This window comes from Typopeltis vanoorti, chromosome 14 (assembly GCF_054136105.1).
Source record: "Typopeltis vanoorti isolate ZY-2024b chromosome 14, IOZ_Tvanoo_1.0, whole genome shotgun sequence".
NCBI classification, from domain to species: domain Eukaryota; kingdom Metazoa; phylum Arthropoda; class Arachnida; order Uropygi; family Thelyphonidae; genus Typopeltis; species Typopeltis vanoorti.
The window spans coordinates 77,889,867-77,915,787 of record NC_143562.1 but is presented as its reverse complement, the minus strand read 5'-3'; the positions used below and the strand labels follow the sequence as shown (position 1 = coordinate 77,915,787).

The window sequence follows — 25,921 nt, the reverse complement described above, 5'->3', positions numbered from 1 at the left end:
ATGGAAGAACACATGAGAGACATTACTTACAAGAGACAGCGAGCAAGTGCATTATCAAGTCATATCCTCTTCTCGGCTAATCCTAATGATGATAACCAAAGTCACAAAGTCTGCTGGGAAAAATCTACAAACATCTTCCGTTGCAGTGACGAAATAGAGAGAAAAATTGTGGAATCGAGAGAAATCATCTTCAATCCTGTTCATCTAAATAACAACTTAAGCTACAACCTCCCTGATAGTCATTCAGCTGTAATCATGTACTGGCGTTCACGTGATGCAGCAAGCACGCTGTCTCCCAACAATGCAACAAATGAAAGAACAGCTTCAAATACAACTACAACGTTTTAATGCTAATTATGTATAAAGACTGTCTATGATGTTCATAGTCTTTTAACCCTCAATGTTTAGTGTTTTTTCTTTTATAATGTCACCTGAAGAAGGCTGTTACAGGCCGAAACTAGTAGTGTGTTTATATTAAAACCTTTTTAATTAAATCTCGGTTCTAGTCATTCAATTTTTTTTCATAAAACTATATATATATATATATACAGGGTGTTCGGGATAAATTTGACATATTTATAATTAATTATATTTTTCCGTAAGTTACATGTATTAACACACACTTCTCTTCATTTAAAAGTTTGGACCCTTCTTCATTCATATACAAGATGTCAGAAAGGATGGATAGCTGGAACCCACCTGAATCATGGAAGAGAATAACTTGTATCATGATGATTCGTGCCCGCCATCAAAATAAGGATATTACGACTGCTGCCCAATGCTCCCTGAATACAGTAAAAACAATCAGGCATGAACTAGAGACTTGCAATGGTGACTACGAGGATGTAGCAAGAAGAAAGGTCCCTAGCAGACGATCTGATTGCGTTCGTACAGCAGAATTCCTCGCAAATCTGCAGGAACAGGTGTTGAAGAACCCTGGCATTGGAATTCGGGCTTTGTTCGTGGAGTTGCTAACTGTAGTCAAGCCCTGGATAACAAGGGTAGCCAATGGTAGGCCGTATGTATGGCAGCAGGATTCGGCCCCTTGCCACACCTCTGGGAAAAGTCAAAAATGGTTGTCTGAAAATTTCTACGACTTCACCAGTCCAAATGTTTGGCCTCCAAACTCCCCAGACCTTAACCCCATGGATTATTTTGTATGGGGCGCAGTTGAAAAAGACACCAATCGCACTTCCAGTAATACAAAAGCCCAGTTAATGGATAAAATTAAAACAGTTTTTGCGGCCCTTCCCAGGGAGACTGTAGCATCAGCTTGTTCGAGGTTCCGAAGCAGAATTGAAGCTGTGATCGATGCTAATGGTGGTTATTTTGAGTAAATCTTGTTGATAGTATTGTAATTAACTCTGCCTGTAATGTTTTTTTGTCAATTCATTAAATTTAATAGATACAAAGAAGATTTTCTTTTTCCTTACGAAACTGTCAAATTTATCCCGAACACCCTGTATATATATAGAGGCTGATGACTTCACGTGACATGCACATCTTACAGGATGTGCATAATACTGTGGGAGTGTCACTACCTGATTAACTGTTTTGGCAGGATGAATTAAATGAACCTATACCTTTTGTCAGATTTGCAATGAAATTGCTGGGTTAAGGATGATTATTGAGCATTGGCTTTCCCATTGTGGGCTATTGACTACTAGTGAGTTTTTCATGTGGATCCTACCCACAAGAAGTTATTTGCAAACCTATAGTACATTTTGTACCATGGGTGGGCGAAGGACTGTTTTTTCTATTTTTATCAATTTATATATATATATATACTAGGGAGGTCTCTGGCACCATAGTGCCCAAACCCCCGAGTTCCGGGGTGGTAGGCCGGTTCTTTATGAACCTCACTTTAATTATTCAAAATCACGAAATGAAAATAAAATATTTACTATATAATCAGTCATGACATGCACATTATGCTAATTTCAGTAATGAATACTAACACGTACTGTTCTAATGGATGAACATGTCACCAAAAACAGCTCACAATGACACCTTTCTCTCAAAGTCATCACTGAGTTCACGTCATATTGCCATACCACTTGTATTCAACTGCTACGATGAAATATTGCTTCCTACTGCCTGTACACCAGTTTTTATAACAGGGTGTCTGGACAATTATGGGTTGTGTGTGTGTTAAATTGATTCTTTACATAGTCCAGAAACCCTGCTCTAGAAGACGAAACACAATGTTTTCAAGCCAGTTCATGCCTTCAGTAAGCAGAGTAGTGGTAGTCTCGCACCAGACAATGGTACCATGGTAGACCATAATGAACTTGGATATTATCGAACCCTTGGCTTGCCCATTTTGGCCTTCTAGAAGTGAATTTAAAAAGCTTACTTTCTCAGTATGGTTTTGGGACATTTGTATTTCACAGTCATGCTCACTGTAGTCTACCACTTGGCATATTAATTGGTTAGGGTGGATGGTAGCATTTGCAAAGAATTTTACGGCCCTCTCATAGGGAAGTTTTGATCTCAGGGATATCATCAGCTTCTCCGTGAAGCTATGTTTCTTACGAGCCATGTAACATTGAATGCTATTCAGAAGCATTTGATTTGAATTAGCTGCAGTTTGCTCACACTTGAATTTGCTGTGAGATTCCATTCAGGTGAGTCATACATCAGGACTGGTCTGATCAGCAGTTTAAGTTCTCTACTTATCTGGTTATGACGATTCAGTAACAGTATAGCTGTCCTATTGCCCTATTTGCTTTTGAGCAGACTTGATCAGTATGACTCACGGAAGTCATTTATCTAATTGTACCCATAAGTATTTGGCTACTAGTTGCAGTGGAATGGGGTTGCCACTTTGCCCTTCAGGAGGAGTAGTGTATTTCCAAAAAAAAAAAAAAAGGTTACAGGAGTCAAAACAAGGTTGGAAACCACGATTCCAGATGAATGTAAGTATCCAAACTTGTAAGTTTACTCTAAATTAACATCATTTCGCCATTTGTTGAAACTTTCTTCTATTTCTGGGCTTGCATTTTGGAGTTGATAATCTAGGTTGCAGAGATGGACCATTATTGCAGTATTGTCTGTATATAGAGCCACCATGGTGGCAAATGTGTTTTTGGAAATGCTCTAGTTTAGGGTTTTGGAAATTTCTCTCTTATTCCATATAAATGTATTCATCTGGCTTTCCACAATACCAGTATTGCTTATTCTATTGTCTATTTTTGTATTCAAGTTTGCAGTCTTCACTAAAATGTGCCAAATTTTGGATTAGTTACTAAAGCATCTTCATGGGGTACGAAGAAATACAACTAAGCATGTGCATGCAATTATGCTGCAGGATGGCAATCAAACACAGACAATATGAAAAGCGGAATCCTACAGTCCTGACTAGTGTCCTCTGAGGATGCAGCAATGGAAACTTTCTGAAGGTCTCAAGTAAACAGGCTCCAATATTTCACAATGCTGTGGATGTAGGAAATGGCATTAGAATTTTTGTGCTCTGGAATTTGAAGAAGAAATATATTCAGATGGTTTCTCACAATTCCTTATTTGTTCTGTTGTCTATTTCCATATTTCATTTGCTATTTCCAGAATTGTACCTGAATGGCTGAATATTTGTATGTTTTATTGGTTTTCAGTTGATGGGTAAATCTTAAAAAGTTAAACCATTAAACCATTAAACATATCTGCAGTTTTGATATAAAGTTTAATTGTCAATTTCTTCATAATGTAATCTATATAGATACTGAATAACAATGGGAATAGTTATGTACCTTGTCTTACCTGATTTTATATCCGACTATATACCTATACTTCCTTTATTTCTAACTTCTGACTTACAACTTAAATACAGACTATGTATTATTCTGTATAATGTTCCATATACTCTACATAGAACTCTAGTGTTCTTATCAACTTTTCTCTTGGTACCTTTTTTATGGTTCCATTATTTCTCATCTCTTTGTAGTAAAACAAAGTCTGATCCTGGTGTCCTATTTTACTCGAATCTGTTCTGTCACTTGTTTCATTAGCCATCTATCAAAATAATTACTCCTGACATCTAGAATATCTTTATTCTTCAGTTTCATGTCACCTTTATCATGTTTGATTACTCCTACAGCATGTTTTTCTCCATTTCTCCTAAGCTTTTTTTTTTCTTCTTTCTTTAATCCACTCTAGAACATTTTGCCACCTTTGGGATGTTTATCTTCTGTATACTTACTGAAGTCTTCCTGTAATGACTTTTGTTTTGCTACTTTACACATATGTTTCCAACCTTTTTTCTCAGAGCGTCTTCTGACTTACTGCTATGAACATTTGTTGGATATGTTTTCTTAGGTTGTCTCTCTAGCCAGCCACAAAGTTTGGATATATTTCTCTGTAAACAACTTCACCACATGCCGCTCTGGCTGAATCTGATGTTTTCTTCAGAGTTGGCCACTCACTCCAAAGTTTGGTTCATGTTTTCAATCACTTTCATTTTTTTCTTGAATAGCATTTGTATATTTTAGACTATATTTCATCTCTGAAATCTACTCAGCTTTGATTATATTTTAAACTTTTGTGTGATTTTCTTTTTGGTATATTTGTTTTTATCCTGCTCAAAACTAAATAATAAGATACTTCTTGGCTTATGATCACCATTTAGCCCATGTCCTGAATAGAAGTTTAAGGTCCTTGTATTGTTATTAGCTTTGCTCTTTCGTTCAAAATTTTGCCAAAACATTTCTCTCTTCAAGATTCATTTCTAATCAGATGTTTAGCATAACTAACTTATGTGTATTTTTTTGAATTCCTTTAGTCCAGTGTAGAATTGGAAATAACTTTTTTTAATTATTATTTTTGTAGGTCCACAGAACTTCATTCCATTCTTTCTTCAGCAAACACTATTTTGATGTATCCTGGTCGTGATGCTATTTCACTAGATACTTTGCCAACTGTTGTTGAGAAAGGTACATCGTATAATATTGTTATCATAGATGGAACATGGCCTCAAGCAAAATCAATTTTTACTAGTAGTGAAGAGTTAAAGAAGCTAAAAAAAGTAAAGTATTTGGAAATAAATGACTACTTTTGAGAATAAATTTTCTTAACTCAAAATTAAGATATCTAAATTAAATCTTATTGTCATTTGTTGTGAAAACTGTTTGATTGCTCCTGTTTTAATTTTTATAAGAATTTATTTCTTTATGAAATAAAGTTAATTTTGTTGCATCTTTTTTTGATATATATCATCAATGGGTGTGTGTTCAGGGTGAAATACAGTTAAATTTACAAGTTTATTACTAATTTACTATCAACAGTTTTCTTTTGCTTAATATTTGATGGCCTCAGGTATAATAATAATTATACATAGGAGACCCAATCTATCCACACAATCTATCATGCCTCTTAGAATCCATTAACAAATAAAGCATTCACAACTGACTCTGGAAAGTCATTCTACTCATTCTCAACTCTCCAAGCAAAACATCTAGTCCACACACCCTACTAAACACACCTTAATTCAACTTCCAGGGATGACCTTGTTCTGGCCCCTCTAGCCAAGTGCTGAAACATTTTCCCTGCATCACTCTCCTATAAAACACTTAAGTAATTTAAATGTTTCTATCATATCCCCTCTTCTTCTCCTATCAACTAATTTTTGCAATCCACACACCTTCAATCTATCCTCATGGGGAACATTCCACAGGTCATTCACCATCTTGGTCACTTTCCTCTGAATCTTCTCCACTGCTTCCTCATCCCCAAGAAATCCAGGGGACCAGACTTGAGCACAGTAATCTAGATGTGGGTGTATCAGGACCTTATGAAGAGGAATAATAATTTCCTTATCTCTACTTGTTAATGTGTTCTTCAGTAGCCAAGTAATCTTAGGGCTACCATAGCAATATGTCCTTTAAACTTGAACTCCCCCCCCCCAACAATCTCTAGCGTCATCTATTTCCTGAAGTACAGCAGCATCAATGTGATACACATCTTGTAATTTATTTATCCCAAAATGCATTACTTTACATTCCTCTGCACTAACTTACACCCATTAATTCTTTTGTCCATACTGACAGCCTATTTATTTTTGTCCTGCAAACTCTCCACATTGCCTTGATTAATTAACTGTTCCTCTACCTAATAATTTTGCATCACCAGCAAACCACTGAATATTTCCTAAGTTATTTCCTGTAACATTTATGTACAACTTAAACAGCAATGGTTCCAGCACTGAACCTTGCAGCACACCACTAGTCACTTGTTTTCGCCTCGATTATTCTCTGATATACCACTTTTTGATATCTGTCCAGCAGCCACCCTCTTATCCACTTAACCAGTGTCTTATTATCCATCCCTATTTGTTCTGATTTGCATAACAGAGTTCCATGTGGTATTCTGTGAAATGCTTTTGCAAAATCATTGTAGCCATTTCCCTTATCCAACTCACTGCTATTCAGGTGCCCGATTGCAAGTGCACCCTTGTCCACTAATGTATTCCATGACCTAATTGCATGAGCAGTACATGAGTCAATTGAGGCCAAAAACAGGAGACTCAACAGTGTTATTCTGAACTTTCTGACGGAAAACAGCAAATCATTAAAAGAAAAGACCAGCAAATTAGCACAGGAGATTGAAACTTCAATCTTAGAAATATCATTAAATGTGATGATTTCGGACTCAAACAAAAGAAAGGAAGGAACGAATTTTCCACATCTAGTGAAAGTGACCTGACACACCGATATGTGCATTCAAATGAATAACTGCGATAAATAACAAGTTAAATGACACTTGCCCTCAGTCGCATGTACATGCTCAACTTGACTTAACATTTACCCAGAGAGAACAAAGATGCCATTTTCGAAGACAGCTTGAAGAAATATGCCAAAATGGAAACAACAGTTAGATCATAGACTACAAACAAGCCAAACTAGTGCAAAAATCAAGTGATTCCACTAGTAGCACCTAAGGAGACCAGTATGCAAGCACTACATAGAAAATGTGCCATACCCGTCTTGTGATCAAATGCACGCCTTATAGAACCTTGCATATCCACTTCACCAAATCTGTGGCCTCAACTCCAACCTTAATAGTGACCATTTCCATCTGCAGTTCACCAAACCCCACTCACTCTTCTTAGGAGAAATTCAAATCTCACCTCCTCTAGCACTATCCATCTCAACCTTCCAAACTAGCGAAAAGAAGTTAAACACACTGTTTAACTTCTTTCAACCCAAGGATTTTCACATATCTGCTTTGACATACCCTGCCATAGAGCACCTAACCTAGAATTTGCCCAACTTTGACCTTCTTTGGTTGAAAATATCCCTTCCCCATTCAGTCAAATTAATCTGCTGTCTTTATTGCTCTCTTAATGAGGGGTATTGCACTCTGAGCTCTTTAATTTCCTCTCCCTAAAAATTGATTTTTTCCAGTCCCACTCTCCTAACATCGAAATCGTCCTCCTGAAGTAATCCTCACTGGCATGGAAACATACATTCCCCACACTACTCTAAATTGCTGTGCCAAGGCAGTACAAATGAAAAATTAAGCATACCACAACTGGCTCAAATCAAGAAATCCACCATCAATGCTTATACTGAAGCCTGAAACAGATGCAAGAAAACTATCAATGCTTCCAAAACATAATTTGAATGGACAAAAAGCAGGAAACTTGCCTGCCCAAATGGCAACTGTGCTTTTTAGTCTCTTGCCAAAGCAATTGGTAGTAACTTTTGCTCTACACTGTTCCCACCCTATCGTACCCAGCTGACGCTATTGCATCATCACTCACAGATAAAGCTAATCTCCTGGCTTCACACTTTGTCTCCAATGCATGCATAACTGACAATGGTAAATGTCTCCCAGTCATTCCAGCTACCCAACATACAGTGCACCATATATTCTTTTTCCAAAAAGAGATCAGAAACCTATTGTCTAGATTAGACACAAAAAAGTCTCCTGGCCCTGATGACATTCCTCCAATTGTCCTGGAGGTCTGTGCACCAGAACTGACTCCTATCCTATGCTGCCCGTACATACTCTCACTCCACTAGTGTATATATATATATATATATATATATATATATATATATCACAAAGCATGGAAATTGGCCTATATTCAACCCATTCCTAAGAAGAGTGACAAGTCACTGCCATCTAACTACTGCCCTATCTCACTCACCTCAGTCCTGTCTAAAGTTGGAGAAAAATCATCAATTCTCAACTCCTACACTACCATGAAGTCACCCAGATATTAAGTGCCACCAGTATGAATTCTGTCACTGCCGATCAACAGGAACTCTCATATATCATCCATCTGTGGACAAATGTCATGGAGAAATTTGGCGAATCTCAAGTGGTTGCACATCATATCTCCAAATCTTTTGACCGTGTCTAGCACAACGGCTTACTAAGCAAACTTCTATCATTTGGTGTCTCAGGACTACTGCAGTTGGATTTGCCAGTTTTCTGTATGGACGTACACTACATGTGATGGTAGACAGTTCCTTATCCTCTCACCATCCAACTAATGTTGGAGTTCCACAAGGTTCTACTCTCTCACCAACCCAATACACAGTTTTGCAGATAATAGCACATTGCACTCCTCCCTTTCATTTGACAAACCTTATTCTACATAACTCACTTCAGCCTACAGAACATCAACCTCCACTGCCCTCAATTCTGACCTTCAATGGGGCTAAGATGACCTCATTATTTCTCACAAAAAAATAAAAATAAACATTTTCCTCCAGTATTATTTTTGATAACACTCAAACTTCCACACAAGATGAGATTTCTCTTCTTGGAATTACCCTGACATCAGGTTTCTCCTGGCATAAACACATCACAACCATTGCATCCTCAGCTTCCAAAAAAACTAGGATTTCTCTTTCGCTCAAGACATTACTTCACCTCTAAACAGCTGTTAACCTTATACAAATCACAAATTTTCCCAGCTATCGAATGCTGCTCTCACATGTGGAATGGAGCTCTTAAAAACTCCCTCAAAATGCTTGACTCAATACAGAGGAGAGCAGTTGGGTTGATAAATGACCCATCTCTTACCAACTCACTCTCCTCACTTTCACATAGATGTTTGGTCTCTGTAATTCATGTATTGTATAAATATTTCCATGGCAAATGTTCATCTGAAATAGCCTCCATAATTCCCATGCTCAGTACAGCCCATTGGACACGTACAGCCACCTCCCACCCTTCACAGCACACCTTGAAACCCACAGAACAAGTTTCTTTTCTTCCTCCTTCACCCCGGCTACTGCTGTACTGTGGAACAGTTTCTCCTGATGTATTTCCCAAGGAATACAATATACAGACTTTTTAAATCAGATGTAAACAAGTTTCTCCTCTCCCAATCCACTACCCATATACGGTACCCAACGTAACGTACTATAGGTTGATCAACCAACCTCTCGTGTATGGACCCAAAATAAAAAAAAGTAAATAAAAACCTGTTATAAATAGTTAGTAAATTACTAAGACATTACTGACCCTTCACAAAGCCATGTTGACCTTCATACAAGTATCATATTTTTTTTTTATCTACCATTCTTAAATTCCCATTTTGACTAATTTTTCTAGTACTTTTACCACCACCACCACCACCACACCTGAGATACTGATTGGTTTGTAATTTGCCTTCAGTCTTAGAACCACCCTTATGCAAGTGAGTTACATGACCCTCTTTCCACTCCTTTGGAATTTTAGCAGGCTAAGACTTAAAGAGACTAGTCAAAGGCATTTATGCTTCACTTGTACATTCTTGCAAAATCCTAGCTGCTATCCCATTTAATCACATAACTGTATTTACATTGAGATTTTGCAATATCTTAAGAACCTGCAATTCATTCACCTCTCTTACCACATTTGTGTCTGTCCCATAGGTTAAAGCTGTAACCTCGCTGTGATGATACAGTGGTGCCTCGCAATTCGGCACTAATCCATTGCTGAACTAATGTCAAATTGCAGGACAATATTTCCCATATAAGTTTATGGAAAATAGGTTAATTTGTTGTCGGATCCCCATACCACTCCCCCTAACAGGGGAGTGGGAGAGAAATACACCATATTATTTACTTTACTTTACATATTTTACTATTGTATAACACACTAAATTACAAAATACACTATTGTATCACAATACATACAATCTATTGAGTGTTAGATGTTGGAAGGGAGTCTTCTTTATCCTGTTCTACCTCTTCTTGTCTCCTCTTTGCTTGAACATGGATGAGAAACTGATCAAGGGTGGACTGTCTCTCTCCCTTTTTCAAGATGGTTTTGAAGTGATGCATGATGGTGTTGTTGATACTAATCCGTCTGTCATTCTACTCACATCAGCAGTATTGGGGTGCCATTCCAAACAAACAGACTGCACCTTCTCCCAATGGAATAAAACTTCTTTAATGGCAGATGTTGGCATAGGCCCATTTTCCTTGCCATCCTCTTCTTCAGGTGAAATTCCTCTTTCTCTCTCCTTGGTTTGCTGTTCGCTGAGTGCTTTGAGTTCTTCCACGGCGAGTTCGTCATCGTGATCCTCCACAAGCTCTTCTATGTCAAGATTCTCCACCGTCGAAATGATCTCTCGCATGGCTGCAGCTGCTTCTGATTCTCCAGCTGCTTGGTCATCCTGTTGTCATCCTGAGAAAAATTAGGAACAAATTTCTTCCACGATGCACGAAGGGTTCTCTGTGTCACCCCATCCCAGGCAGCTTTAATAAAGGAAATGGCGTGGAGAATATTGAACTCGGTCTTCCAGAAGTCCTTCAGTATCTTGTCAGAAGAGTGAGTCATGTTGAAAAGCCATGAGAACAAAGCCTTCGTGTAAAGTTTTTTAAGACACGCAATCACTACTTGATCCATGGGTTGGATCAGTGATGTGCTTGGAGGCAAGAACTGGACTTTGATGAAGTCAATTTAAAGAATGTCCTCTAAGTCTTGAGGGTGGGCACTGACATTGTCAAGGATCAGCAGTGCTTTCAAAGGCAAATTGTTGTCAGTGAGGAACTTCTTCACGTTCAGGGCAAACACCTCAAAAATCCAATCTTTGAAAATTTGCTGGTCTACCCAGGCTTTTGCATTAGATTTCCACATCACTGGCAGTTTGGACTTAATGATTTTCTTCCCAAAGCACTGAGGATTTTCTGAGTAGTAGTAGACCAGAAGTAGCTTTAGTTTGAAGTCTCTGCTTGTATTTTCTGCCAATAACAAGGTAAGCCCATCTTTCATAGGCTTATGTCCTAGGAGCTTCACTTCTTGCAGGATGTAAGTTCGATTCAAGCGCTTCCAAAATAACCAGTTTCATCCCTGTTAAAAATTTGGTGTAGCTAGTAGCCTTCCTTCCTGATTAAATCTTCCAATTTTTTCATAAACTTTTCTGCAGCCTCTTTATCTGCACTAGCAGCTTCTCCCTGTCTGAGAACACTATGGATGCCTGTTCTATTTTGGAATCTGTGAAACCACCCTCAACTTGCTTTGAATTCCTCAGTTTAATCTGAGGTACAACCTGGAGTTTTCTTCTGCAATTCTTCAAAAATTAACCTAGCCTTCTCACAGATCATTGCCTGAATTACTGGATCTCCCTTCATCTGTCTTTCTCTAATCCAGGTGATAAGCAGCTTTTCCATCTCTTCATTGATTGAAGATCTATTCTTGTCAGAAATCTTCATTGCACCAGCAGACACCCTAGCACCCATAATCTTCTCTCTCTCTGTTGGCAAAAAGTTGACATAGGAACAGCATACTCTTGAGCTACATATGTAATTGTTCTACCTTTCTGTACTTTATCTACAATTTCTTTCTTCTTCTCTATGCTCAACCAAGTGTGCTTCTTCCTGAATTATTCCTCTGTTTACTTCTCTTTGGACCCATTCTTAAATTTAATAATAAATATGGATGCACAAAATTTTTACTTTCTGAAAAATGCAGAATTGAAAGTTAGCACAAACAACACGAATTGCGAATTGCAAGGCACCACTGTATACTCTTGCAAAGTGATCATTCAGTAACTCAACTATTTTATCTGCTTTTGTCACCTCGTGATCATCATCACTCATTAAGGTTAATGTTCCATAACTATTTTTCCTTTTACTTACCACATAATGAAAGAACTCCATTGGCCTGCTCATCAGCTAGATTCTTCTTATAATCTGATTTTGCCTTCCTTACCATGGTGGTCACCTTTCTTGCCTGAGCCTTGTAGTGTTTGTGAGTTTGCTAGTTACCTTTCTCCTTATACACCCTCCACAGCATTTTCTTCTTCTGCAGCTCATGCTTAATGATATTACTCATCCATCTAACTCCTACCTGATTAACCCTTCTTACCTTAGGTATACAATTTAATATTGCTGCTTCTTCTAGATGACTCATAACTATTGCCCATGCACCGCTAACATTCTCACCCTGCAGTACTTTATCATCATCATCACGAACCATGGGCTCACTGCCCGTTGGTGTTCAATGCCGCCTTCACTATCTTCTTCCACCTTTCTTTGTCCAGTGCACAGTGTCGCAATTTCAGTACACCCATTCCACACCAGTCCTTTATGTTGTCTATGCATTCTCTGTATGGTCTACCTCTTCTTTTCACACCATCCATAATACCAAACATGAATGTCTTTATCTTCTGGTCCTCACTCATTCTGCAGATGTGTTCAAATAAATGCAGCTTCCATTTTATAATTTTCTGCATTAGATTCTCCTTTGATTGTATCTTCTGATAGAGCTCTTCATTTGTAACTTTCTGTACCATCCTATTCTTTCTAATCTTCCTGTAACAAGTTCTTTCAAATGCCAAAATTCTTTTTCTTGATTCCTTATTTATTACCCCTGTTTCAGATCCATACAGTACACTGCTAAAGATGCATGTTTCTAGTACTCTTAGTTTTTTTTTTTTTTTGCAAGCTGATCACTTTACTTTTCCAGATATTATCCATGGTCTTCAGATTTGTTCTCCTTTGCAAGCCTGATCTTTATTTCTTTTTTAGTTCAAATCATATGTCATTTTACTTCCCAAATATGTGAACCACTGCTTTATGCCATTGCACAAATTTAATCTTCTTCCTAAGCTTGTCATAATTGCCTACCTTGTAGTTCCACAAATACCCTATCTTGATAGAATATTCCTGATATTTTACAATCTCCCAAGTCAAGACCACATGGTCACTTGAACCAATTGGAGGCAATGTTGTCACCTTGGTTATGGATAGCTGTTCTGATCCTCTGACCAGGTCCAATACAGTCCCACCCCTAGTCCCCTCCATCACATGCTGCCTTAAGTAATTATCTCTCAGCAGGTGTATAACTTCTATTTCCTTTCTGCCATGTGATCTTTCTTCCTTCCTTCCAGTCTATATCTCCATAGTTGAAGTCCTCTATAATAATCACTCAACCTGTACTCATTGTACTAATTTGGCAATGCATGTCTTCCAGATCATCTGTGGAACTCCCTGGCCTATAGCAACAACCAACTGTATATTTTGTGTTATTGGTCTTAATCTCACACCAGATTGCTTGAAATGACTATTCACCCTACTGCCTATCTCCTATTCTTTTTGGCTACAATTCATCCATTAACATCAACAGTATCCCTCTCCATCCTATCTTCTCTATCTTCCCTGAAAGTACTAAACCCTTTGCATTCTATCCCTTTAACTACATCATCTGCAGTTAGCAAAGTCTCACTAATGCCTATAACTTTTGGCGAGTTGCACTAACCAAAGCCAAAAACTCCTCTCTTGTTCCTGATACTTCTGATATTAGTATATAGAAACTGCAGCATCCCTTTTGGCTACCACCCACCTTTACTTTCTGAATTGACTACTCTATTCAATATTTTTGAATGAGACTTGATTCCTCACTTGGCCATTCTCTCACCTCATATCTCCTTCACACAAACTCACCTGCTTCCACCCTAATTGCTTAAGTTTTCCTGAATTTGCACTTCAATATGCTTGGTGAACGTAGTTCTCTCTAGACACCTAACACCAAAACCATTTAGATGCAGTCCATCAGCCCTGTGCAAATCCTTCTTTCTGTCAAATACAGACCATGGATCCACAAATCCTACATCATTCTTTCTGCACAACCTGCATTTAGTATCATTAGGCAGCAGTGCCTTCCTCTTCAGTTTGTCTCCATCATAAGTGTGGTAGGAGACTAAGTCTTCCCCTTCTTGCTCTTCAGTTTTGCCCCTTCTAACAACTCCTTGACATCTTCCCTCATAAAGGGCCTCTAGAATTGTTTGTGCCAACCAAGACAATCAATTCCTTTGACATACCTTTTTGCATCTGAATTGCGTGACTAATATTGTAAATTTTTTGCTCCAGGCACACGATTTTGTCACACTTTCATTAAGCATTCTGCTGATCATGAAGTCTCTGTAAATAATTTTCTCTTTAACTTGTTTTTCCTTTTTGTTTGCTTGGTCTTTATTACTACTTCAGACTGCCTTCTTATTTCTCTTCTCGGACCTGCAAAGTTCTTTCTGCTTCTGCAATTTTTCAATTTTGTCTTTGTCCTGTGAAGGATAACATCCAACCTTGCTATTTCCTTGTCATTTCGTTCGCCTATATTTTCTCGGCTGCATGTTTTTAAAACATTAAGTACATGCTATCTGTCCAGTTTCAATTTCCTTCCACATATTCTTTATTTCTCAACAAATACATTTTGTGCACACTGCACTGCACAGAATCTCAGTTTGTTCAGTTCAGACCCATCAAACATGTACAAAGATGCCTGCATATAGAGGCATTAGAAAAGAACAGACCTGCAAGTTGCTCAACTGTGTCATGCAGACTACAGACAAGGGTACACAAAAGAACACCTCAGCATCCCTGCCTGCATGATCAGTGAAACTGGAGCAGGGGAGCCAATATGAGTTGTGGACATTGAAGTCTCCAAGAAAGATGACCTGACTATTGGGGTACTTAAGTGTGCAAAAAGTCTATCTTTAGAGAGTGAAAGTTAGAAACCAGAGTGGTTGGAGTATTCCTTTGACCAGGCTATATAATTTGAGCATCAGAAAAGGGAAGATTCCACAGGTGTGGAAAGAATGTATGGTAATCCCATTGTACATGAGTGGTGCAAAGATTTTGAAAAGTTGGTTAGGGCTTGCATTCAGAAATTAGTTGACAGAGATCTCTACTTTGCAATGAACAGCATGGGTTTACTAAGGGAAGGTCATGATTTAGCAAATTGCTCACATTCTATAATAATGTTACCATTGAACTAGAGAAGGGGAATGGATACACCATAATACTTTTGGATTTTGCTGAGGCTTTTGACAGCATGGAAAACTGTTGCATAAATCAGAAATAGGGGATTGGATTATAAAATATTAGTGTGGATAAGAGGATGGCTGACTGCCAGATATCAAAAAATGTTATGGGGAATGTAAGAGCACAAGATTTATGGTAATCATTGGCATACCACAAAGATCAGTCCTTGGTCCAATGTTATTCAATCTATACATTAATGACTTTGGGGAGGATTTGACAGGTGATATACATCTATTTGCCGATGATGCAAAGTTAGGTAGGGTAATCAGGAATGCTGCTGATATTCAGTACTTGCAGAATATTTTGAATAGGCTGGAATTCCGGGCATGGGGAAAATGGATGTCAGTATCATACCAATGTTGTATGATATTGGAAGTATTATTATGCAAGAAGAAACTGATCAGACTAAGGATCTTGTACTGTTAGTAGATAGGAAGTTGAATTTCAGGGGCTATGCAGCAAAGATCAAATACAACTTGAAAGGTAATTGCAATGCTGAAATGAACGTTGACATGTAAGGATAAGGATGTCACTTTGTCTCTTTTACAAGGCCTTGATAAGACCTCACTTGGACTATTGTGCACAGGTCTGGTTTCCATTCTGATTTTGATACAGTGGAGAGAGCAAAGGAGAGAGTTAAAAATGATATCAGATTATGGAATACTGATTATGAAGGCAGATTGAGAGTTTGTAGAACTGCAGATGCTAGCAAAGAGGGGTGATATGATTTATGAAAGAACCATACAGGATTTCAGTTGATGGAATTATTCATTTTATGGAGGGTGGGGAAAGTACAGGAGGGCATCCTTGGAAGCTGAGAATGAATGCCAACAAGAAGTGCGTGAGATCTAGAGTTTTCTCTCATAGAGTGGTGTGTGACTGGAATGGATTACCATTGGATGCAAGAAGTGTGAATGAAATCAATAACAAGTATGGCATCTGGTGCATGTAGTATGTGGCCTCCCTCGATGAGGCCCTGATGCCTTCAAGATCTCTCTTAATAATAATATTCTTCCCATGATATTTCCCTCTCTGATAGTAAAGTGCCATCTTGGGATGCATGCTCATGGTTTAAACATATGGTATGCTGAAACCTAAACCTTCACTGAAGATAAGGATTTGCATTATGTTCTGAAAGCAAATGCTGGACTGTTCTAGCAGTAGCAATAGTTATTTCACTTGAATTAGTTATGTAAATATTTATAGTGGGTTATAGAGATTATCCAGTTTTCATTTAAATTATCCAATTTTTATATATTTAGCTGTTTTCTCAATCCCACTTGTCAGTGGAGAGAAAAGAAATCTACATGATTGTCATTTTTTAATAATTATATATCATTGAGCAGTTATACAGTTATTGTTGGGTAAGTTGCATAAATGTATGAGAGTATAGTAATTTTGTATATCCTTACAGTTGAAGATATTTCTCATACTAATAATTATTCAGAATATTCCAGGAATTACTACACAGAACTTTTTATATTGTTTATTTTATTCAATAGGTTCAGATTAATTCAAGTCATAGCAGTGAGTATGTCATACGTACCCAACCAACTGACAAGGCATTATCTACTGTGGAAACAGCTGCTACTGCTCTGGCTTTTCTTGAATCGAAACCCCAAATTAAAGAGGTATGAATATATATATATATACACACACACTATATACACACTGAGTTAGCTTTGCATTAGGAACACCTCCCTCCAATTTACGTATTCAGCCGATAACAAAGTATCACGTGATATCTACATCACATTTTGCTACTATAAATGGGCACACCTATCCTCTGTATGTAATCAGTAAATGTTTGCCAGTAATGGAGAAATACGGTTACGTAAGCCAATTTGACGATAGGCAGATAGTTGGGATCTGCAATGCAGATGCCTGTATTTCAGAAACAGCTGCATTTGTTGGTTGCTCTCATACTACTGTATGAAGGGTGTGCCAGGACTGCATTAACTATGAACAGACATCTAGCAGAAGGGCTCACATTGGGCAGCCATCCTTAGTTGATCCTAGAGGTGAGTAGTGATGTGCAATAGTCACACAGCCCATCCTCCTGTTCAACAGTGGACAATTGACCCATTTCCACATACACCATACCTTGCTTTACTTGGGGTTCCGCATCCGGAGACCAACAAAAGTACCCATGATGATCAACCGACCAAGCATCGTAAACAATGCCTTGCATGTGCCAAGAATGCTAGCAATGGACCCTCGACAGATGGAAGAAGGTCCTCTGGAGTGATGAGTCCCATTTCCTGCTGCACCATGCTGATGGCTGGGTTTGCATTTCACGTAGACATCATGAAGCCAGCCTTATCCCCTGGTCACAGTTGGGGATTCAACAGGCTGGTGGAGGAAGTGGTGCTTATAGTCTGTGGAGTTTTTTCCTGTCACACCCTAGGTCTGTTGAGTATTCCTGGCAATATTTATACAAGTATACTTGAGAAACAGTTGAGAAGAATTGTGGAAGAAAAGCTTGGTGAGGAACAAGCTGGATTAAGGCCAAATAGAGGCTGTCAGGATCAGATCTTCACTTTACGACAAATAGTTGAGAAAGCATGGGAATACAACAAAGATCTATATTTAAGTTTTGTTGATCTGGAAAAGGCATATGACAAGGTGCCAAGAGAGAAGCTATTCAATACTCTACAGTTATATGGTGTCAATGGGACATTATATCAAGCAATACTTGGTCTTTATTTGAGTTGTAAGTCAGCAGTTAGAATTGAAGGAAGTGTAGGAAGATGGTTTAATGTTAAATCTGGTGTGAGACAAGGATGTACATTATCCCCTCTGTTATTCATTATCTATATGGATCACATTATGAAGGAAAGTGGTATTAAACACGATATCAAAATTGGAGATGTTAATGTCAGCTCTTTGCTTTATGTGGACAACGTTATACTTCTAAATAAATCTGCTACAAGTGTGCAAGATTCCCTGACTAAATTGAATAACTGTTGTAATAGATATGGTATGAAGGTCAGCAATAAAAAGATAAAGACAATGAAAATAGGCAGAATCACTGAAAATGTCAACTGCATTGTGAAAGGAGAACCTGTGTAACAAGTAAAACATTTTAGCTACTTAGGTATGATTTTTAGTGAAAATGGCAAATTAAATATGGAAATAGACAACAGAATCAATGAAGCTGGTATGGTAGGAAGTCAATTGAATAAATTCGTATGGAATAAGAGAGAAATTAGTCAGAACGCTAAATTAGCTGTATACAAGACAGTGTTCAAACCAGTTTTAACTTATGGATCTGAGAGCTGGGTTAGAAGTAAAACACTTGACCAAAGACTAGAGACCGCAGATATGAGAGTCCTAAGAAAGATAAGAGGCGTGAACAGATGGCATCAATGGCAATATCATATTAAAAATGAGGATATTAGGAAAGAACTTGACATTGTCAGCATCCAGGAATGCGTTAGCAGAGCTAATCTCAGATGGTATGGTCACTTAAATAGAATGAGAGAGGAAAGATTAGCAAAACAAGTGTTCTCTGCCAGGTTGGCAGGAAAACGACCCAGAGGAAGACCAAGATATAGATGGATTTGATACGGTACAACGTACCTTAGACGATAGAAATATAAGATCCGATAATGTTGGAATCTTGATAAGTAACAGACTGATTTGGAGGAAAATTGTAGATAGGAAGTTAGTAATGATGTAAATTTTTCATGTAGTACTGTCATATCCTGTACACCCCTTGAGGGTACATGGCAGGAATTTGATGATGATAATGAAGAAGGAAACGTAAAAAATTCCCGGAAACCCTAGTAGGACTTGTCCAAAATTATTTTGGACAAGTCCTTAAGTTAAAATTGGTTTGAATGCTGTTTTGTATACAGCTAATATAGTGTTCCAACATAATAATTCAAATAGAATTATTATGGAATGAATAAAAATTTCAAATAGTGAATCTGATTCAGATTCACTATTTGAAACTTTTATAAGAAAACAAGTTAGTAGCTTGCTTCACCTTTGCAAGGAGTCTTCCTGGTGTTGCACTACCTTACCCCAGTCCTGAAGATACTTTCAGGCGCAAACTTTGTTTGCTCACACTTGGATAAAGGATTAAACTAATTTTATTATATTCTAACCAAGTGAAAAATAAACTTTCAACAACTTTTACAAGAAAACGTTATACCGTTCCAGTTTTCAGTTCAACTATATTCAGGGCAACAAAGAAATAATGTGTCCAAATTATGTATTACAATAACTCTTTGACTTAGCGGAATTAGTAGAAGCTGTCTGCATGGTCCGGTTTTTGTTCTAAAGACTTTTATACCACCATACTTAGCATTTCTGGTTGAATATCATCTACACTGCTGCCTTTTCACATTTCAAGCCTTTGATGGCTTTTTCTACTTCAAGTATGGATATGTATTCCTTACTGTATGCTGTTGAGCGTTTTTTACCACTGGAGCTTCTTCAACAACATCCAGAATATCTTATCACCTTGATATTTATTTTTTATGTTGTTGCCCAAGTCTGCTCATGACTTTTGTTTAGTTAGTTTTACACAATGTTTAGATTTCTTAAATTTGTCTCTGTATTCTCCAAGAGCACAAGCTCACTTATTTGCCAGGAACTTTTGATATGCTTTCTTCTTTTCCTTCACTGCCTCTTTAACTTCCTGTGTCCACCATGGAGTTCTGATTTTTCTATCCTTGCAGACAACCTCACCACATGCCTCTGGCTGAATCAGTCAATGTTTTCTTCAAGGCTTGCTACTGAATCTCCAAGGTTTGGTTGCTATTCTCAAACTCTTTAATTTTTTTTTTCCAATAATCTTTGTGTATTTTAGTCTACAGTTCATATCTGAGAGCTGCTCAACTTTTATTCACTTTAAAACTTTCTTACATCTTATTCTTTTCAATACAAAATTCAATTTTATCCTGCTCAAGACTAAATAGTGATCACTTTCAATTTCAAATCCTCTGTACACTCTGGTGTCCTGCACCAGGGAGAAAACATCACTATCAACAATAACATAGTCAATGAGACTTTTCTTATTCCTTGCCTCTTCTGTCCATGTGAATTTGTGCACATTTTTATGTCGGAACATTGTGTTAGTCCATGTCCTGAGCAGAAATCCAACAGGTATTTGCCATTATTATTAGCTTTGCTCTTTTCTCCAAATTTTCCCAATATATTTTTGTATGTCTGTCAATCATTTCCTACTCTGCTATTTAGATCTCCAACAAGGACCAACTTTTCCTTTTTCACTATGTCAGTTGCTTTCTCTAAAGCCTCAAAAAATTCCTCCACTTCTACCTTAGTAGAACTTTCTGTGGGACCATAGGCACAAATAAGTGTCTTGTCCAGTTCCCCATTCTGATATTTGCCCACATCACTCTACTCGATACTGCCTGCCATTCAAGATGATTAGCCTTGTATTTAGTGTTGAATACTATGGCTACTCCTTCTTTTCCTTGATTGTTATTGCCTGAATATAACATTTTGTATTTATTGCTCAGAAAGATCTCACCAGTTTTTGTCTTTTTTATTTCAATCACCCCAATTATGTTGATCTGGTACTTATATAATTTGTCAGCTAGCTCGATTTCTTTGCCATTCAGGCTTCTTATGTTGATAGTACCGATCTTTTACTAGTTGATGTTGAGTTGGGGTGGGTTTTCCGATTTGTTCCAGTAGCTGACTTTTCGCTGTTCGCCCTGGTTCCCTGGCAAAAACAATGGGGGGGGGGCCTTGTTTAACTGGGCGGCACCCCAGCCAGCATGAAATTTTGTCATGTTGGACCATCATTTTGTATTTTGGTTTAAGCCAATAAGAATACAATTTCGTCAGCTAAATCCCAAATTGCCAGCCCATCCTCATTCGTTCAGTATCCAGGTAGATACCAACAGGGTGCACTACGAGAAGGTGAGGATTGGACATTAGGTCAGAAGCTCTGGTCGGTTCTCTGCATTCGTTTAGAGGCTATGTGGAGGTCTCCTCTCATTTATATAGCTTTGACCCTTGTTTTCTCATTCCCGAATCCCGAGAAAATTTGGTCGGGAAATCAGGAAAATTTTTAATAAATTATTTTTTATTAAAATATTTTAATATTTTTTTTATAAATTGCTGTCAGAATGAGTAAAGAGTATAAAGAATGGTGGGAATATTTTAGAAAAGATAAAGATAACAAATCAATTCGTTGCCAGATATGCTCCAAAACTTTGCAATGCAAAGCATCATCAACCAGTGGCCTACATAGGCACCTAGTATACATTCATGGAATGAAAAGGAAAAAACAGTATTGATTGAATAATGATGAGCCAATGCCTTCATCTTCTAAGAGACAAGCGACAATTTTACATTATGTCAAGGGACTGGATTTAGAAGAAACCGTTAGCTAATTAGCAGCCTTGGATGGGATATCAGTCAACACCATCACAAAAAGTGAGTTTATTACGAAAAGTTTCACAAGCAAAGGAATGCAGTTGCCAAGAAGTTCATCTTCAGTTATGACACTAATACATAATTATTATAGTAAAGTGAAACAACTGTACATCCAGAAATTGGAAGTATTCAAATGTGATAATAAAAAAAAGTATTTCAGTAGACGAGTGGACCAGTTTCAAGAATCGCAGATACATGAATGTTTGCATATACTGCAATGAAACCTCTGTGAACCTTGGTTTAATAAGAATACATGGGAACTGTCCTGCGGGAAAAGTGTTATCCTTGCTTCAGGAAAGATTAGAAAACTTTCAGTTAAAACTTGAAAGTGATGCAGTTGCAATTACAAGTGACAGTGCAGCTGTTATGGAAAAATTCGGAAAATTATCACTGACTATTCAACAGTACTGCTACAACAATGCGCTGCATCTAGCTGTAACAAAAGTATTTTATGTTGAAAGGTGAAGCATCAGTGACTTGTAGCAGTGATAGTGAATTCAATACAGATTCTGAATACGATAAAGATGATAACAGTGATTCTGAGTTAGATGGTGTGGCCCGAGGTGATCTATCTTCAACAATTAGCAGCGTACGAAGAATTATGAAAATATTTAAATATTCTCCAGTAAAAAATTCTCTTTTGCAGCAAGAAATAACCAAGAGTGAAAAGAGGGAACTAGAAGTCATTTTGGACTGTAAAACATGCTGGAACACACTGGAAGGAATGATAGAGAGATTTTTAAAGATCATAAATCCGATTAAGACTGTTTTACGAGAGCTGCAACGCGATCACTTATGGAAAGAAGAGTGTTATGAAATATTGAGAGGTATGTTGAATTTGCTTACAACCTGTAAGATTATCAGTTGAAGCCTTAAGCAATAGAGAAGCTAATATTCTCACAAGTGAAGGAATTTTTAAGTTCCTTCAGTAATAATTTAGAAAAACAAAATTCTTCAATGAACCAAATGCTTTTAAAGGAAATAAAATTTGAATTGGTTAAACGTAGAAATAGAGATTTTGTGTCTCTCACAAAGTACTTGAGCAGTGTTAGTTGTTTATGTGAGATGGAAGAGGATGAATTTTTTGCCTCATCAAGTAAGAATGAAATTGCACGATTGGCAAAGTCATTAATGGAAAGACTTTTTAAAGGAACATTTACAGCAGAAGAAGTTCCAATAAAAGAAATAAACGATGTCCTTACAGAGAGTTCTGACGTTAAATCAGAATCTTATCTGAAGAGTGAATTGACTAAAGCAATATCAATTTCGTCATCAAAGCCTAACCCTATGCATGCAGACAAAATATTTGCTTCTCTAAGGAAGGAAATGGGCTTATATGAAGCAATGCATTCTCTCACTCCCAACTTGAAAATTCTTTTAGACGCACTCTTAACAATTCAACCAATGTCTAAGAAAATGCAAGAAATTTTTCCACATCATGTATATTTGTTACAATGCGAAGATCATGATTGTCTGATCGGACAATTAATGCTCTATGTTTCTTAAAGTTTCATTTTAAAAATGACAAAAAGTATTTGAAATATTTTTTAATTTTCAAACGAATAATATTTGCACTTGTTTTCTATTAATGTTTAATTTAATAAATAAAATATTTAAATGAGATTGGGAATGTTAATACATTGTGTGATATATGTAAAACCTCAGTGTATACTGAGGTTTTACATATATCACACAATGTATATACTATAAGGTTTGGTTAAATAAAGTTCACATTAATTACATTGTTTATATTTTGAGAAAACCTGAAATATAACAGAAACCTAGCCAAAATGATACCGTAGTAATCACTGTTTAGCGCTCAGGGCAAGAGGTGCACTAGTCATGAAATTCTGGTCGACCTTTTACCTATAGGAGTGTCTCAACCTCTGAAAGACTGCGCTAGGGCCACAAACCCCAGCTGTCCCACCTTCTCTACGGATTTTCTGTTTATTAACATTTACTGTTATAGCCAATATGACAGATGATCAACGAAAATTAAATAAAAAAGATTATTTCGGGAATTCTCAGGAAATAAGATTTCCCGTTCTTGATTCCTAAAGTTTCCAAATTCCCGACATTTTGGAACCTTTTTTTTGTTGTGAAGATGTGAATATTTTAATTTTATGCTAAAACAACTACACAAATATTTTTTGTTACATGGTTAATTTTGTTAAGATTAATTTTTGAAACATTTAACAATTCTGATGTAAATCAAGATTTTACTGGTCCCGAAGACAGTCTTCAAATTTTGATTATATTTAACAGGGAAGAAACCACTAATATCTTTATGAATAACTTAACCTCGCTCAACACCATAATATTTTCTTTGTATGGATGAAGTTAAACATTTCATAATATTCTGCCATTATGACATCATAGTTTAATGATAAACAGTGATATTTTATCTTATTTTCAGGCTTTGCTACAACCTCTGAAAGCACTGTGTGGATTTCAATTAGCACATGGAGCTGTAACACACTACAGTAAGGAGTTTCTAACAAAAAATGGCCTTCAAAAGAAAAATAATAAAATATCTACATTCCATCAGAGAGAATATTTACTTTAAGAAATATTTACATTTTCAAGCTCAATTGGCTTAAATCCAAAGAAATATTTTCTCACATGAGAAATATATTTTTATCTCTTGTTGTAGCACAAAGTTACCAAAAGTGCACTCAGTCATTTGTGATCACTTACATTGAAAAAAGAAAAAGATTTTTTATTGTAAATTTGTGTATTTTAAGATTTCGGTGATATTTAGATTACATTTTTGAAAATTTATAAGCTTAAAGTTAGTAAAATATACAATTTTAAATATCTTCGTTGATTTGGGGGAAAAAATTATGAAAAGACTATATTGATCATGTGTATATCCTGTGATTGCATGCAGACTTGCTTACAGATACTGATTATTACTGCTAAAATAAAAATGTGTACAATTCACAGTTGTATCATTACACTGATATGAAAAACGAGCATATCAAAACCAGTATTGTAAAATATGCATTTCCTGTTGTTCTGTATTATGAGATTGCATGATTTTCATCAGTACTTGTTATAATCACATTTATTAATTTGCCACATTTGAAGTGCCCTTGTTGAAACAGTATGCACATTGCTGTAAATTAATATGTAAATTATTCTTACATAAAAACAAGAGTTCTATATTAACAGTGAATCCCTCATATGTTGGAACCATATGATCCAAAAAAATATTTTAAAAAATCGTTGAAATTGTAAACACATTTCAGATTTAACTGTGTTGGAAAATCTGGTAATTTATTTAATGACATTTAACAGTTAATGAATTTTTTTTTATGTTTCATTTTAAATAATCCAAATGCATTAGGTTCATATAATTCAATTTAATTTATTTAGCATGCTACTATTACTCAAGCCTTAGGATTTTTTTCTTCTCTCTCCCTCTCTTATATGAATAGTTTGGTTCTTTACTTGTTACAAATACAATAATACTTTAATTCTAAAAAATTTGTAGAGTTGAACATTTAAAATTGGCTTGTTTCATCTGAATTGCTCTATAAGATTTCACTTGCACTATATACATATAGTGTGAAGTGCCTTAGAACTGTGTATTATTTTCCTTATAAAATTTCTAATTTAGTAATCAGTTTTATTTTTAAAAGACAACTTGATTACGTCATATTGATATTTATTGCATTTGTGTAAGTCCTTCACATGTGATATTATTACCTGTGAAGAATTTTAGCCCTCTTGAAAGTATTAAAAAATAGTGTCACTTTTTTGTACTTTTGAAATCTTTATATTGGCTTCAAAATCTCCTAAGTGTTTTTTAGATTATGAATTATTATAATCGAATTCTTGATATGTATCCTTAAGGAATGTACAGGATGTACTATAATATTACCACACAATTAAGTCTGGTATCAGACAACTGTTATGCTAACCTTTACTCTCTCATTCTTTTTAAGTAACAATACCTTATGTATATTATCCGTTTCCTGATATGTATCCTCAAGGGGTGTTCAGGTTACTATGAGAGTACTACATGATTACATTATTATTAATCTCTTATCAACAATTTTCCTCCAAATTAGTTACTTGTGAGCATTCCAATATTGTCCTATCTAACATTTCGTGCTTCTAAGGCATGAAATATTACATATGACTTGGTCTTTGTCTGGATCTCTTTCCTGCTGTTAATAATTGGTGGATTTTTATATAGAGGATATTCATAGATATTATCTTAATATTAATCCTACCATAGA

At 36.5% G+C, this 25,921-nt stretch overlaps 1 protein-coding gene across 2 annotated transcripts in view; it reads left to right on the top strand.

Annotated features, from left to right (window-relative positions):
• The window catches only part of Dtwd2 (DTW domain containing 2), a 122,085-nt gene extending 96,644 nt beyond the window's left edge, over positions 1 to 25,441 (top strand). For both annotated transcript variants that reach the window (XM_090403841.1, XM_090403840.1), the window contains exons 6-8: positions 4,822 to 5,017; positions 16,760 to 16,888; positions 24,091 to 25,441. In XM_090403841.1, coding sequence (XP_090259967.1) covers positions 4,822 to 5,017; positions 16,760 to 16,888; positions 24,091 to 24,240 — 475 coding nt within the window. In that variant the 3' untranslated portion in view covers positions 24,241 to 25,441. The remainder of the gene's footprint in view (positions 1 to 4,821; positions 5,018 to 16,759; positions 16,889 to 24,090) is intronic.
• Positions 25,442 to 25,921: the final 480 nt, after the last annotated feature.